Source organism: Pipistrellus hanaki (genome assembly GCF_964339955.1).
Source record: "Pipistrellus hanaki genome assembly, chromosome: 14".
In the NCBI taxonomy this organism is placed as follows: Eukaryota; Metazoa; Chordata; class Mammalia; order Chiroptera; family Vespertilionidae; genus Pipistrellus; species Pipistrellus hanaki.
In genome coordinates this window covers 35496136-35510015 of record NC_140516.1, presented here as the reverse complement: position 1 = coordinate 35510015, position 13880 = coordinate 35496136, and the positions used below count along the sequence as shown (strand labels likewise).

At 47.9% G+C, this 13880-nt stretch overlaps 2 protein-coding genes across 2 annotated transcripts in view; both read left to right on the top strand.

The window, feature by feature from the left end:
- TM9SF3 (transmembrane 9 superfamily member 3) overlaps window positions 1-13880 on the top strand; it is a 181206-nt gene that overhangs the window by 36199 nt on the left and 131127 nt on the right. The window lies entirely within an intron of this gene.
- Window positions 8055-13880, top strand: part of PIK3AP1 (phosphoinositide-3-kinase adaptor protein 1) — a 90927-nt gene continuing 85101 nt past the window's right edge. Inside the window, exon 1 of the mRNA XM_084903512.1 lies at window positions 8055-8184. Coding sequence (XP_084759638.1) covers window positions 8172-8184 — 13 coding nt within the window. The 5' untranslated portion in view covers window positions 8055-8171. The remainder of the gene's footprint in view (window positions 8185-13880) is intronic.

Below are 13880 nucleotides of genomic sequence, written 5' to 3'. Positions count from 1 at the left end.
AGGAGAACTGATACCTGCAGGAGGGGAACTGGACTTCAGTGAGGACAATACTGATGGGAACTGTGGTACTAAGGGTCTTGTTAACTGTATTTGTTGTTTATGCTGAAAGGAAGTAGGCTGAGTCAATGATTTGACTAGGCACATTAGACAAGGGGGGAATGAGAGGGCAGGGCGGGGCAAGGATGAGCTCCCGACTCCACCCCGCAGGGCGGAGTTATCCCTAGCCCTCAAAACCCCTGGACTGGGAGAAATTCGCTCTCTTCCGCCATGCTGCCGGCGTTGGTGGGAAGGGCCCATGCTAGCATGGTGAAGGCTCTTTTGTTTATTGCATCGGACTTGGCTCCCTGGTGGTCCTTGGGGGATCACGAAGTCTGGGCATAACACCTGCCTGCTTGGTTGTCCCTAACTCCCCTCCCCAACCCCTCCCCAATCTAATTATCCCTCGCTGCCTCTGTGTGCTGGCCTGATCGCCCCTAACTGCCCCCCTTGCTGGCCTGGTCACCTCTTACTGCTCTACCATGCGGGCCTGATCGCACTCTAACTGCTCGCCCCTACCAGCCTGATAACCCCTAACTGCCTCTGCCTTGGCCCCTGCCACCAAGTCTTTGGCCAGAAGGACGTCCAGAAGATGTCCAGTCTAATTAGCATATTACCCTTTTATTAGTATAGATTATAATATTGGATTGGCTGGTTGTTGATGGAATTCTGCCAGAAGGTTGGCCAGACTTGGAAAAGACAGTGGGCTACACCAATAGACATCACAGAAGAGGGGTGGCAAGGACTTGCAGAAAATCTAAATAGAAATGAAGCTTTTAGTTGGCAAATTGAGATGTGGACTTGAAGGAGATTTAAAGGTAGAGTACAAGATGAGAAGGACATTGTGTACCCATAAACTAATGACCCCAAGCTAGTCTCAGGAGCCCCTATTCAACTGCTAGTGGGGGAGGCGAAGAAGCGAAGGTCTCAGAGGAGGAACTCCCTACCTCCAGAGAAAGCTCCAGAAGGCAACAGCCCCTTCATAGCTCAGAGGACACCCACCTTTCACCGTCTGCAGACTGCCTAGGAGAGGAAGCTCAGATTTCTTACCCAGTTAGTAAGAACAGCATGGCTCACAGGTGGCCAGCCCCTGGAGGCCTAGCACTGCTGGGCCATGCCTGAGTAGAGAAGACCAGAGCAGCCCCAGTGAAAGGCTGCTGAGCATGTTTGTGAGATGCAAGACAGGACAGTGGTTCTTAAACTGGGCTGTGAGGAACCCTGGGGCTAGGTGGTCTAAAGCTAAAAAAAGAAGTCTTTTTTTTTTTGCATTTGCAGATAGAATGAACTGTCTTTTATTTTATTTATTTATTTATTTATTTATTTTTTTAAATATATTTTATTGATTTTGTACAGAGAGGAAGGGAGAGAGATAGAGAGTTAGAAACATCGATGAGAGAGAGTCATCGATCAGCTGCCTCTTGCACACCCCCTACTGGGGATGCGCCCGCAACCAAGGTACATGCCCTTGACCGGAATCGAACCCGGGTCCCTTCAGTCCCCAAGCCGACGCTCTATCCATTGAGCCAAACCGGTCCCGGCTAGAATGAACTGTCTTTTTTTTTTTTTTTTTTTTAAATATATTTTATTGATTTTTTACAGAGAGGAAGGGAGAGAGATAGAGAGTTAGAAACATCAATGAGAGAGAGTCATTGATCAGCTGCCTCTTGCACACCCCCTACTGGGGATATACCCGCAACCAAGGCACACGCCCTTGACCGGAATCGAACCCGGGACCCTTCAGTCCCCAAGCCGACGCTCTATCCATTGAGCCAAACCGGTCCTGGCAGAATGAACTGTCTTTTAAATAATGTTATCTCTCATGATAAAATTCATACCTTTTTGTTGTTGTTAATATGGGTGGATATTTTTCTCTCACATTGACTTTTAGAGAGAGTGGAAGGGAGGGGGAGAGACAGAGAGCAACATCAATGTGAGAGAGATGCCTCTATCAGATGCCTTCCACATGCACCCTGACTGGCCAGAGATAGATCCTATAACTGAGGTACGTGACCTTGACATAATATTGATAATGATAATACACTACTATGTTACTGGTTTATGCATTTACTATACTTTTTATTGTTATTCTTGTACTTATAGAAGATGAAAAATGTTTTCTATAAAACAGTACGCCGCATCTCTTGATTGCATTGTTTACACTTATGCCTTACCCTCATGTTGTTTCGTACAGTAACATGCTGTACAGATTTGTAGCCTAGGACTGATAGGCTATACCATATAGCCTAGGTGTGTAGTGGGCCATACCATCTCGGTCTGTGTAAGTGTACTCTATAACATTGCTTACCTAAGAACATAGTATACTTGCTGTTAAATAATGACTGACTGTAATATAAGATGAATTTAATAAAGAGTCCAGAAGCAAATTTAAATGCGGACCTAATAGAAATAAAAATAACATTTCAGTTAGAGGGGAAAGATAAATTACTTCATATATAATGCTGGCAGAACTGACTATCCATCTGGAAGAAAACATGTTTACACTTCTATCCCACATTGTATGCAAAAATAAATGCCACATGGATTAAAAAATCTAAATATGAGATACAAAAATATTAGATACAAGTGTATCTACTATTTTATAAAATTGTAAAGTAAAGAAGAGCTTCTGAAGCAAAAGATTAAACCTAGATACCCTAATGGTCACCACCTAAACATAATAGTCATATGTCACCTCTTAAAAATGAACGTACTTTTGTACAGCCAAAGATGCTATATGCAAAGTCAAAAGACAAATGATAGACTAACTACTTAAAATGTTGTTAATGTACCATAGCTCCTACAAACCAATTTTATAAAAGACAATCAATCCGATTTAAATTTGACCAAGCACATCAATAGACACTTCCAGAAAAAAAGTGTAGATCATCAACAATATGAAAAGATTCTCAACTTCAATGGTATTCAAGAATACACAAATTAAAACAATAAAGAGTATAGCATTTTGATCTATTAGATTGCCAAAAATAACAAAAGCTGGTGAGACTATCAAAATGGGAGTGGGATATGAATTTATACAGCCTCTCTGGAAAATTTTCTAACATTATGTATCAAAAAATGCATATATCCTTCAATCCAGCAATATGGCTTTTAGTAATCCATCTACAGAAAGAATAACAACAGTACATAAAGAAATATGTTTAAGGAAATGTACCATAGCTTGCAGGGGCAAAAAGATACATCTAACCTGAAGAAAAATAATAACTTTTAATGTAAACTTTCGTCAGTAGAGGAGACTTCATAAGGGATGAGAACCTTGGGGAATGTGCCCGCAACCAACGTACATGCCCTTGACTGGAATCGAACCCGGGACCTTTCAGTCCACAGGCCGATGCTCTATCCACTGAGCCAAACCGGTTTTGGCTCACATAGATATTTCTGTCTTTCCCTCTATCTTCCACTCTTTCTAAAAATCAATGGAAAAATATTTTTGGGTGATGATTAAAAAAAACACACAAAGCAAACACATGGACGCTAAGTAGCATGTTATTAAAAAATGAATGGGTTACCAATGAGATCAAGAAAGGAATAAAAACTTCCTGGAAACAAATGAAAATGAACACACAACAACTCACAATCTCTGGGACATCACAAAAGTAGTCCTGAGAGGGAAGTTCATAGCACAATAGGCCTACCTCAAAAACACAAGAAAAATCAGCAATAAACTACTTATCCCTATGATGTAAAGAAATAGCAAGAGAACAAGAAAAGCCCAGAGAAAGCTGAATGGAGGAAATAATAAAGATTAGAGTAGAAATAAAGGGCATAGAGACTAAAAAAAAAAAAAAAATCCAAAAAAAAGAGAGAAGAAACCAAGGGCTGATTCTTTGAAAAGATAAACAAGATCGATGAACCATTAGTCACACTCATCACGAACAAAGAAAAGACTCCCTTCCTGCGGCCTCCACCTGAGCCTGGGCTCCAGCACCTTCTGCCTCATCCCATTGGGAGCCGGCTCAGAGGCAGTCTTCGGAATACCCGAAAGCCTGTGTCTCTGCCCATTTGCATCCAAACACACCAGGATGAAGACTTGCACTTGACTTCATAAGGAGCTAGTGTTTTGGGGAGAAAGGCCTTCATTCTAGGAAATTCAGGACCGTGCAAACCTGCCAGGGCCTGAGGGCTGACCTTGAGCAGGGGTGTTCAATCAGTTTCCACACTGAATGCTTTCTGCAAACAAAGCCTTACCTGAGGCCATTATGTAAAACAGATGGAGGCTAAGCTGCTTGGGGCTCAAATGGTGCCTTCACTGTTGAAGGCGCCTGGGAGTTGGGACTAGAGTCCCCTTTCCCCTGTAACTGTGGGTCTTGGGAGATGGGGATTGGGGTTGGGGTTAGGGTTGGTCCTGGCGGTGGGATGGGGCTGCCAGGAGAGAGGGAGATCCCTGGGGAGAGTCCAGTGGCTGGTATTTACTAACTGGTACAGAAGGACTTCAATATTTTCAGAACAGCGTGTTCATGCCGGTGTGGCTGGGCCAACAAACTCATCTTTCACAGCAAGAAGTCAGTCTATACAAACAAAAATGAGATTATGTCCTTGGAAAAAATCATAATGACTTCAACCTTTAATGTTCTCACAGTTTCTTTTCTTAATCTTGAAGTGATATTTTAGGGGAAGTATCTCTTGTCTAGAGGAAATATTTATTTGGATTCAGCAATTCCATCAACTTCTCTTTCTCTTTTGTGAAATTCAAGTAAAATTAAATTTAAAATTGTATCCGAAATGTGATTAAGGTTTGATAAAAGTATCTGTATCCCCCCAAACAAGCAAGCAAGCAAACAAACAGAATCCAGAGTAGGAATCAGGATCAGGATTCTAATCCTGATTCTGCCCCCAACTCTTGCCCTGCAGGGAGAGTTTGCTATTGCGCCCTCTTATGGATTTTCTGAGAACAGCACAGTAGTAAGGGATTAGTTGTGATGGTGCCATCTTGTGCCAACCAGGTGCAAGTGAGGTCTCTATAATTAGGCAAAAGGCTCTGGCCCTCAGGGGTGAGAGATGATGCTATAGCATTTGGAAGACACAAGAAGCAGGTATTTCTTCCCTCTTCCTCACCCATATGCTTCTTAGATGACAGGTGTTCATCTCACTGGTCCTACATGTTTGCCAAGCCAACAAGACTGTTGGGAAGCAGCCAAGTCCAGGTTCTCCATACTGCCTAGACCCCATCTGTGGGCCACTCGGTACTGAAGGGATCGAGTGCAGAGCCTGCCCCAGAAGCCAGTGCACAGGGGCAGAGCAGGGCCCTTCGGGGGGCAGCCTCACTCCCCTCCATGTTCTACATGAACCATCAAATGGAGATGCAGAAACAGACACCACTTCCCCCCACCGAACCCCAATTGCTCTACAAAGAAACCGGGTGGAATTGCCAGTGTCGAGGAGTGCTTACGTCATCTCCCCCAGGAAATGTTGGCCTCTGAGTCCCTTTCATGGCCGAATTCCAGAGGTCAGTGCTGTGCAGCCGTGGGAGTGTTCAGAGTTTGGACAGGTGGTTTAGCACTCAAGACCTCATCCACAACTATCACACACCCTCTAACAGTTGTAACAAGTATGTGCACACAACACATGGAAGTATGCTTTTGTCCCAAAGATTCTCTCGGTTAGAAAGCAGAAAAATCCCTCCCTAACATGTGGAGCTGAAAGGAAGACTATACATATGGATAGGGGGGTAGGGTATGTGTGGTCAGAGGAGATGACCTCAAATAGATGAATATGCCTTCAGTAGAAAAGACTCTGACAAGGAGTATTGCCAGCCAGGCTTAAGAAGAGAGTGAGGGAGGGCACAGGAGAGGATAGAATCTAGAAGACCAGTGATGAAACAAGGTTCTCCAAATAGGGTAGTGTACAAGATAGGGCCCTGTTATTTCTGAACTGGAATGACCTCTGTACACATGAGGAAACAGAGGGTTTTTGCAGTTTACAGCTTGCCCAGCAGTCCAAAGTCGGCTTGGAGAGCATTTAAGGACCGAGGTAAGGATCTTTCTGTTTAGATCTCTGATCCTGACATAGCCCCCAGGATATCACATGGGCACCTCAAACTCAACATTTCCAAACTTTAGCTCTCCATTTTCCTTACTCTAATGGCTTTTATTTCGACATCTTATATTCCCCTTCTCCAAGCCTAAGGTTTCAAGATTTTCAGTGCCTGAAAAGTCCATTCTATCCTTCTGTCTCAAGTTTAAGGATTTCCTGGTCATATTCATTCATGCATTCAAATACTTTCTGAGGATATTCTCTGTGTCAGGTTTGGCTCCAAGTGCTGGAAGTTCCATAGTGAAAAAGGCGGTCTTGGATCCTGCCTCTGACGGGCTTAGGGTTGAATGGAAGAGACACACCTTTAAGTAAGTAATTGCACAAGAATATGTAATTTTTACTAAAGAACAGTACAGGTCTGTGATAGTGCATGATTGTGTGTGTGTGTGTGTAACCTGGTCTTGAGGGCAGAGAAGTCCTGAACGTAAGGAGTAGTTGTAAGGTATAGCAGATAGCAAGCTCATCTCATCTTTTGGAATTCCAGGCCTGTGGAAGGCAGAGTGATGCTCTCCCCCCACCCCGGAGATGTCTATGTCCTACCCCCTAGACCCTGTGGATATGGTATGCTACATAGGAAAAGAGGATTAAGATTATAGATGTTATTAAAGTTGCTAAGTCAGCTGACCTTAGAATAGGGAGATTTTCCTGGACTCTCTGGGTAGGATCCATGGAATCATTAGAATCCTCAGCAGCGGCAGAGGGAGGCGGATGAGAGAGTCAGAGAGAGATGTGATGTCCGGGGAATCAGTCAGAGAGGGGTTCTGTTGCTGGCTTCGAAGCGAAGGCGGCCATGAGCCAGGGCCTGTCATCTCTAGAAGCTGAAAAAGACCAGGAAGTGGATTCTCCCCCGGAGCCTCCTGCGAGGACTCCAACCTGCCCACCCTGGGTTTTAGCCCGGTGCCACTCCTGTTGGACTTCTGCGCTGCGGAGCATGTGATAGTACATGTATGATCTCTGAGGTCACGAGGTTTGTGGCCATTTGTTATGGCGGCGGCAGCAAACAAATGATGGGCCTCAGCCTTGGCATCCCCATTCCGAAATCCATTCCGATTATTTCTCCTCTGGCCTAACCCTATCGTTCTCTCATCTCCGGACCCATCCTCCGGACCCATCCTCTGGACCCATCCTCTGGACCCTGCATTGAAGATCCAGAGGCAGATGGATGACAGGGGCAGGCGAAGGAGGGCCAGGGCTTCAGGGAGAGCTCTGCCTCCGGACTCAGGCCCTCCGGGAACTCGGGGGCACTTTCTCCCGTGGCGGAGTCTGAGCAAGAGTTTTTGGCTAATTCCTTCAGCTCTGCCATGAAGACAATGATGGGCGCATTAAAGACAATAAGATCATTGTATCATCACGCCTCACATGACATGATTATTAATGCTCATGTGCCGCAGACGGGAGACCAGGTCCAAGGAGTTACCGAAAGAAAGGTCACTGGAGGGTAACCAAGGGCAACGCCAAGTACCCGGGCCAGGTGCCAGGGAAGGTGCCTCTTCCCCTTCCTGCCCCCTCCCCTTTCCTGCCGGGGCAGCGAGCGGCTCAGGGACCGAGCCCCTGGGGAGAAGGAGATAGCTGTCTTAGCCAGCTGCGCCCCTCACCCCCCACCTGCTCCCCACCCCGCTCGAGGTCACCCGGGCCCTGCAGGGAGCTCCCCCTCTCCCTCCCCCTCCGCCCTCGGCACCCCTCCACCTCGGGCTGCTGATCTTAGAGACAAGATCGGGCTGATGTCAAGGGGAGTGGGTGCACGTGGTAGGAAGTCCCCGGCCTCTTCCCTCCCCGAGTGATGGGGGGCCGGCTGGCGGCCGGGACCCGGACTCTCACTTCCCCTCCGCAACCGCCCGCGGGGGTGCAGGTGCCGGCCGGCCCCGCAGGCGCCGGGGCGGGCCCTGGGGACACGCCCTCGGGGAGCCGGGGCTGCCCGCCCGGAGGGAGGAAGCGGCAGAGCCGCGGCCGGTGCAGAGCAGCCGGCACCCCGGCCCCCCGGCACCCCGGCACCCGGTGCGGCCCGCCCGCGTCCAGGGACCCCGGCCCGGCCCGGCCCCCGCCCCGCGCCCTCGGCCAGCCGGGCTCAGAGCGGCGCCGGCGGCATGGCAGCTTCAGGTGCGTAGGCTGGGCATGGGGTGCCCTCTCTCCTCCTCCTCCTCCTCCTCCTCCTCCTCCTCCTCCTCCTCCTCCTCCTCCTCCTCCTCCTCCTCCTCCTCCTCCTCCTCTTCCTCCTCCTCCTCCTCCTCCTTCTCCTCCTCCTCGCGCTCCCTGGACCCCCGCAGCCCTCTGAGCACTGGGGGGGCGGGGAGGGGGAGGCCCTCTGTGGGGCAGGACCTGTGTTCTTTCTGTTCTTGTCCCCTGTTCCCTGTCGCCAGCCGCCCACCCCGACTGTCTTCTCCCGTCCCCCGTCCCCCTTCCCAGCCGGTTGCGCGAGTCTTTGCAGCCTTTGCCGGACCCTCCACTGTCCTGTCCCCACCGGCTAAGCCTGCTTCTCTCCCTCGGCACCAGCTCTCGGACCCTCGGAGGGTCGTTTCCCCTGTTCTTCCAACTCTGCTGCGAACCCAGAGTCGGAGCTGAAAGAAGGCAGAGAGCCGACTCGTCGGCGCCGGCGAAGCGCTCCTCGGCCGATAGGGGGCGCCCAGGCAGCCCCGGGTCCGCACCCGGAGATCTCAGGCGGCCCAGGGGGCCACCAGCTCGCTTTGCTTTTCGCCTGGAATTTCGATGGGAACCTAGAGACACCATTCCTTTAGCTTTACTTTTCCTATGGACTTTGCAGGAGTTTGAAGAAAGGGGACCACTGGGTATCTATCCATCCAAAGGTGCTGGGGTCCTCTTGGTTGATGGGGTGTGTACACTCGGCCAGTCACGCACTCACCGCGGTTTAGGATGAAACATGTGATCATGATGAGAGTAGAGACCACTGATGAGCGCTCACAATGCACGTGGAGGGATAATATGCACCTACCTATGTTCTCACCTGGGGCCCAGGACACGCCCAGTCTCTGCTCCTGAGGTCATAGTCTTGTGGAGGAAAGCGTAAACAAAGAATTACTAGATGAGAGAATGACAGGTACCGTGTTTGCGAGTGTGTTTACTCGTGTTTTCCTTGCTCATCGTATGATGTTTTGGTAGAGATAACGGGTGAACACGGGATGTAAAAGCCTCTTGAAAGATAAAATCAGGCTGGCCAGGAGGAGGCGCTGCTCTTGGAGGATGTGGGCAGATGCTAGACCCCTGAGATCTAGCTTTCCGGGGGCGCTTCCGAAACCGGGGTAGGAAAGGCCAGTGGTGACAGTTCTCTTGGCTTTGGCAAGACGGGCTTCCTACGTAAGGGTGGGAGGAAAGGTAACTGACCGCCTCCCTAGCCAGGCTCTGAAAGTCAAGAAGCTGCATTGCGAACAAGGAACCCTTGCTAACAGAAGGCTCATAGACCACACACTTCGTTTGAAAGCTGAAGCAGAGTTATCTGGAGGGAATTCGTTCATACAACACATACTTACTGCCTGCTGTTCCTAGGCACTGTTCTAGGTATCAAGTATATATATTCAGTAAGCGAAACAGACAGAAGCGATGTCCCCATGCAGCTATGGAGTAGTCGGAAAGGCAGACAAGACACTTAGTAAGGAAAAGACATGATAGGAGAAGTGCATGGGAAAACAATCGACAGGGGTTGAGGGGGTGGGGTTATCATTTTAAATGAGGCAGCTAGGTTAGTCTTCATAAACATTTGAGCAAACACCTGGAGTGTGAGTGTGGGGTGTGTGTGTGTGTGGGGGGGCAGGCAGTGGGGGGAGAGTACTGGGTGTATGTGGTGTATTGAAGGAGCAGTTTGCCAGAGTAGGTGGGTGATTGGGGAGAAGCAGGAGATGAGGTAAGTGAGGTGCCGATCTCCTCCTCCTCTTCCTCCTCCTCCTCCTCCTCCTCCTTTTTCTTCTTCTTTTTTTAAATATATTTTATTGATTTTTTACAGAGAGGAAGGGAGAGGGATAGAGAGTTAGAAACATCAATGAGAGATCAGCTGCCTCCTGCACACCTCCCATCGGGAATGTGCCTGCAACCAAGATACATGCCCTTGACCGGAATTGAACCTGGGACCTTTCAGTTCGCAGGCCGAAGCTCTGTCCACTGAGCCAAACCGGTCCTGGCGGTGCCCATCTCCTTCTATGGCTGGGAACAGGCCCTGGGCTGGTGGGCCTAGGAAACAAAGGGCAGGCATGGGGGAGGGGCAGAGGAGGCTGAAGAAGCCGCCCTTAGTGTCCTCCCTGTGTGCATCCTTCACGTGAGTGTGGCGAAGGGGCTAGAGGGCAAGAGGGTGTGCTCCCATTCTGGTGGGAACTCAAAGCCAGTGGCCAACCCTGGGGTTTACGGGCCCTGTAGTGGCTTCCGTAGATCTCTATGATGGTCGGAAGCGACTGCATCCTCTGTGGCGAGGTGCTGCAAATAGGAGTTGGGTCTCTGGTGCCCTTGTGGCCCCCTGAAGTCTGGAGATACAGTGACCCACGGTGGCAGCTCACAGTGGTGAGAGTATCTCTTGCCAAAATGCTGTCATCCAGGCCACTCTTCCATGTTGTCTTCCTCCTCTCCCCCTTCTCCTCTTCCTCCTCCACCTTCTCCTGCTCCTCCTTTCTCCCCTTCCTTTTCCTTCTCGTGTTAAACAGCTTTATTGATATATAATTCACATACAATACAATCCACTCATTTAACGTGTACAATTTAGTGGTTTTTTAGTATCATCACACATATGCCCAACATATCACCACAGTCCATTTCAGAACATTTTCATCACCTCAAAAAGAAACGTCTTCTGTTTCAGCTACCACTCACCCCCTGCTTCCCTCCTTCTCCCCATTCCCAAGTTCTACTCTCTGTCTCCATAGATTTCCCTACTCAGGACTTTCATATAAATGGGATCATGTAATGTGGTGACTGGCTTCTTTCAGGTAGCATAATAATTCCTAGGTTCATCCAGGTTTAACAGGCATCGTCAGTACCACATTCCTTTTCGTGGCTGACTCATGTGGTTTCCTTAAATTTCCTTCTACCTACGGGTAATCATTAGTCTTTTGTTTTTGAAAGGCATATTTGCTTGTTGAAATCAAGGAAGATCTTGGCTCCCCGTCCTTGGCATCTGATGGCATCTCTTGTATTTGCACATGAGAGAGAGGAGAAGGAGGCCACACATCACTTTCCCTAGTGGCCAGGTGTGGCTGATAAAGACTAGAATTGTTTTCTCGCGTCCTCTTCAGACCTTTGAAGAAAGCTCTCCTATCTCTTCCTGCTTATCTTCTCTCCAGATCCTTCTGCCATCCTTGTACTTATAGGAAAACAGGGCTTGAAGGAACCTTTAATTTTTCCATCTGATCCTTGAGGTCCCTAACTCCTAACAAGTTTCTAAACTTGAAATCTTCAAAGTCTGAAAACTCCTCACCTGAACAATGTCCCGATCTCTCCCTATCCCGGTCACCTTCCCTCTGTCACCTCCCTTTTCAGTGCAGCTTCACACATGGGGCTCCAGGACAGATGCATCATGTGCCAGTGTCACCTACAGATTAGAGAAATAGTCTGGGCTGGGTATTTTGAGAAGCACTTCCTCTTTGTTCTCTTCTCAGGTGGATTCTGAATCTTTTAAAGGAACCTCTCAGTCACTGTGTTTCTTACCACCACCACCCCTCCCTATTGCCACCAGCCAGCCACTGCTCTTCTGCTTGCCTTCCTAGCTCCTTCTATAGCCAAACCTGTTCCTTAAGCTCGACAGAGACCTTTTCCAGTCTAGAATTTATGACCCCTTGTTGGTTCAAGTATTTATTTTAATAACAAAGAGAGAGAGAGAGAGAGAGAGAGAGAGAGAGAGAGAGAGAGAGAATTGATGTAGCATATTTGAAGAAGTGACTTATGGTTAAAGGAAGGGAATTATTCTTGAAGATAGGGGCGCCCCCTATGGGAGACAGAGTTGCTTACAAGGCATTTATTTAGACCTTGGCCATTGCTCAGCATGTTATGGAGGGACTTTTAACTTTCACTTTGGACTCCCTGCCCCCCCCCCCCCCCCCCCCCCCCCCGCCCCCAGCTTTCAATTTCAGCAGCAGAGCAAAATCCAGGACGGCGATTGAGTCCGTTGTCCTCATTTACATCGAGGCAAAATTTGCTTAGATTTAGTCTGTTGGTCGGAAGTCACGCTACAAGTTGGTGGTGACCAAATAGGTTGTGATATTAACTGGTCCGAGGCAGTGACCACTTCCTTCTCAAGCACTTTTGCTCAAGGGGGGGGAGGGGGTGTGAGGAGGAGGGGAAGGGGGTCAAAGTTAACACCAGACCGCCTGGAATGGGACATTTTAAATACAATATGTCCATTTGTGTGAAGATACTAAAAACCTTGTTTCATTAGAAGAGGCTAATCCCACAAGGGTCTTTTATTTCAACTGTATATTTAAATTTTTATTTTAGATGTTTAGATGTTTTAGATTTTATAGAAAAACTGTGAAGATAGTAGAGAGTTCCTGGATACTCCACACTCATGCCTGCTGTTATTAACATTTATTTATTTATTAAAAAAATACATTTTATTTATTTTTTACAGAGATGAATGGAGAGAGATAGAGAGTTAGAAACATCGATGAGAGAGAAACATTGATCAGCTGCCTCCTGCACACCCCCTACTGGGAATGTGCCTGCAACCAAGGTACATGCCCTTGACCAGAATCAAACCTGGGACCTTTCAGTCCGCGCAGGCTGATGCTCTATCCACTGAGCCAAACTGGTTTTGGCTGTTATTAACATTTAAACTTTCCTTGATGACAAGAGGTCTTTAATGAACTACAGGTTTGGTGATGTCTGTTAACAGAGAGGCAGGGAGTGGTGAGGCGGGATCCAGGGTGAAATGAGTACTTATTTCCTCAGAGGCCTAGAACTTGTCAATCTTAAACCTGCTGTTTTGAGTTTGGGTCCCTGTCTCCTCATGAAAGTAGCATGAATGGCTCAGGGCCACGGGGTCAGGGCTCCGTAGTCACTGGTTTCCTGCTCATCAATTAGTGCTCCACGAGCCATACTACCTTTTTTTTTTTTTTTTTTTTTTTTTAATTGGAATTGAGAGAGAAATATGGATTTGTTGTTCCACTTCCTTGTGCCTCCATTGGTTGCTTCTTGTATGTGCCTGATGGAGGACCGAGCCTTCAACCTTGGCGCACTGAAATGATGCTCTAGGCCCACCACTGTCTTCTTAAGGGAGCTTCTTACACTCTAGGAAATCTCTTCTTTACTCTTCTTCACTTCCTTGCCATCACTTGTCAACCCCTTGGGACATTGCCAATGGCTTCTTCATCACTAATGTATGGGACCACAGCCTTTCTGAGATCTTTTTCTCCTAACCCATTTAGTCTTGGCTCTGTGACTGATTACAGAGTGTGAATGTAAGTAATTCCCTTCATCTTCACAGCTGAAGTGCTTTTGTTTTTGTTTGTTTGTTTGTTTTTTTACCTGTGAAAGAGGCATTTGGACCAAGTGATCCCCCAAAAACACCCCACACACACACATTAGTTAAATCCTCACCTAGGGGCATTTTTAAAAAATTTTATTTATTTATTTATTTATTACTGATTTTAGAGTGAGGAAGAGAGAGAGAGAGAGAGAGAGAGAGAGAGAGAGAGAGAGAGATGAGAGAAACATCAATTGGTTGCCTCTCAGATGCACCCAAACTGAGGACTGAACCCACAACCTACGTATGTGCCCTTTTGGTGCGTGAAATGATGCTCCAACAACTGAGCCACCCTGGCCAGGGCCCCCAAAGCCCTTCTTCACTCGATCCTGTACTGTAC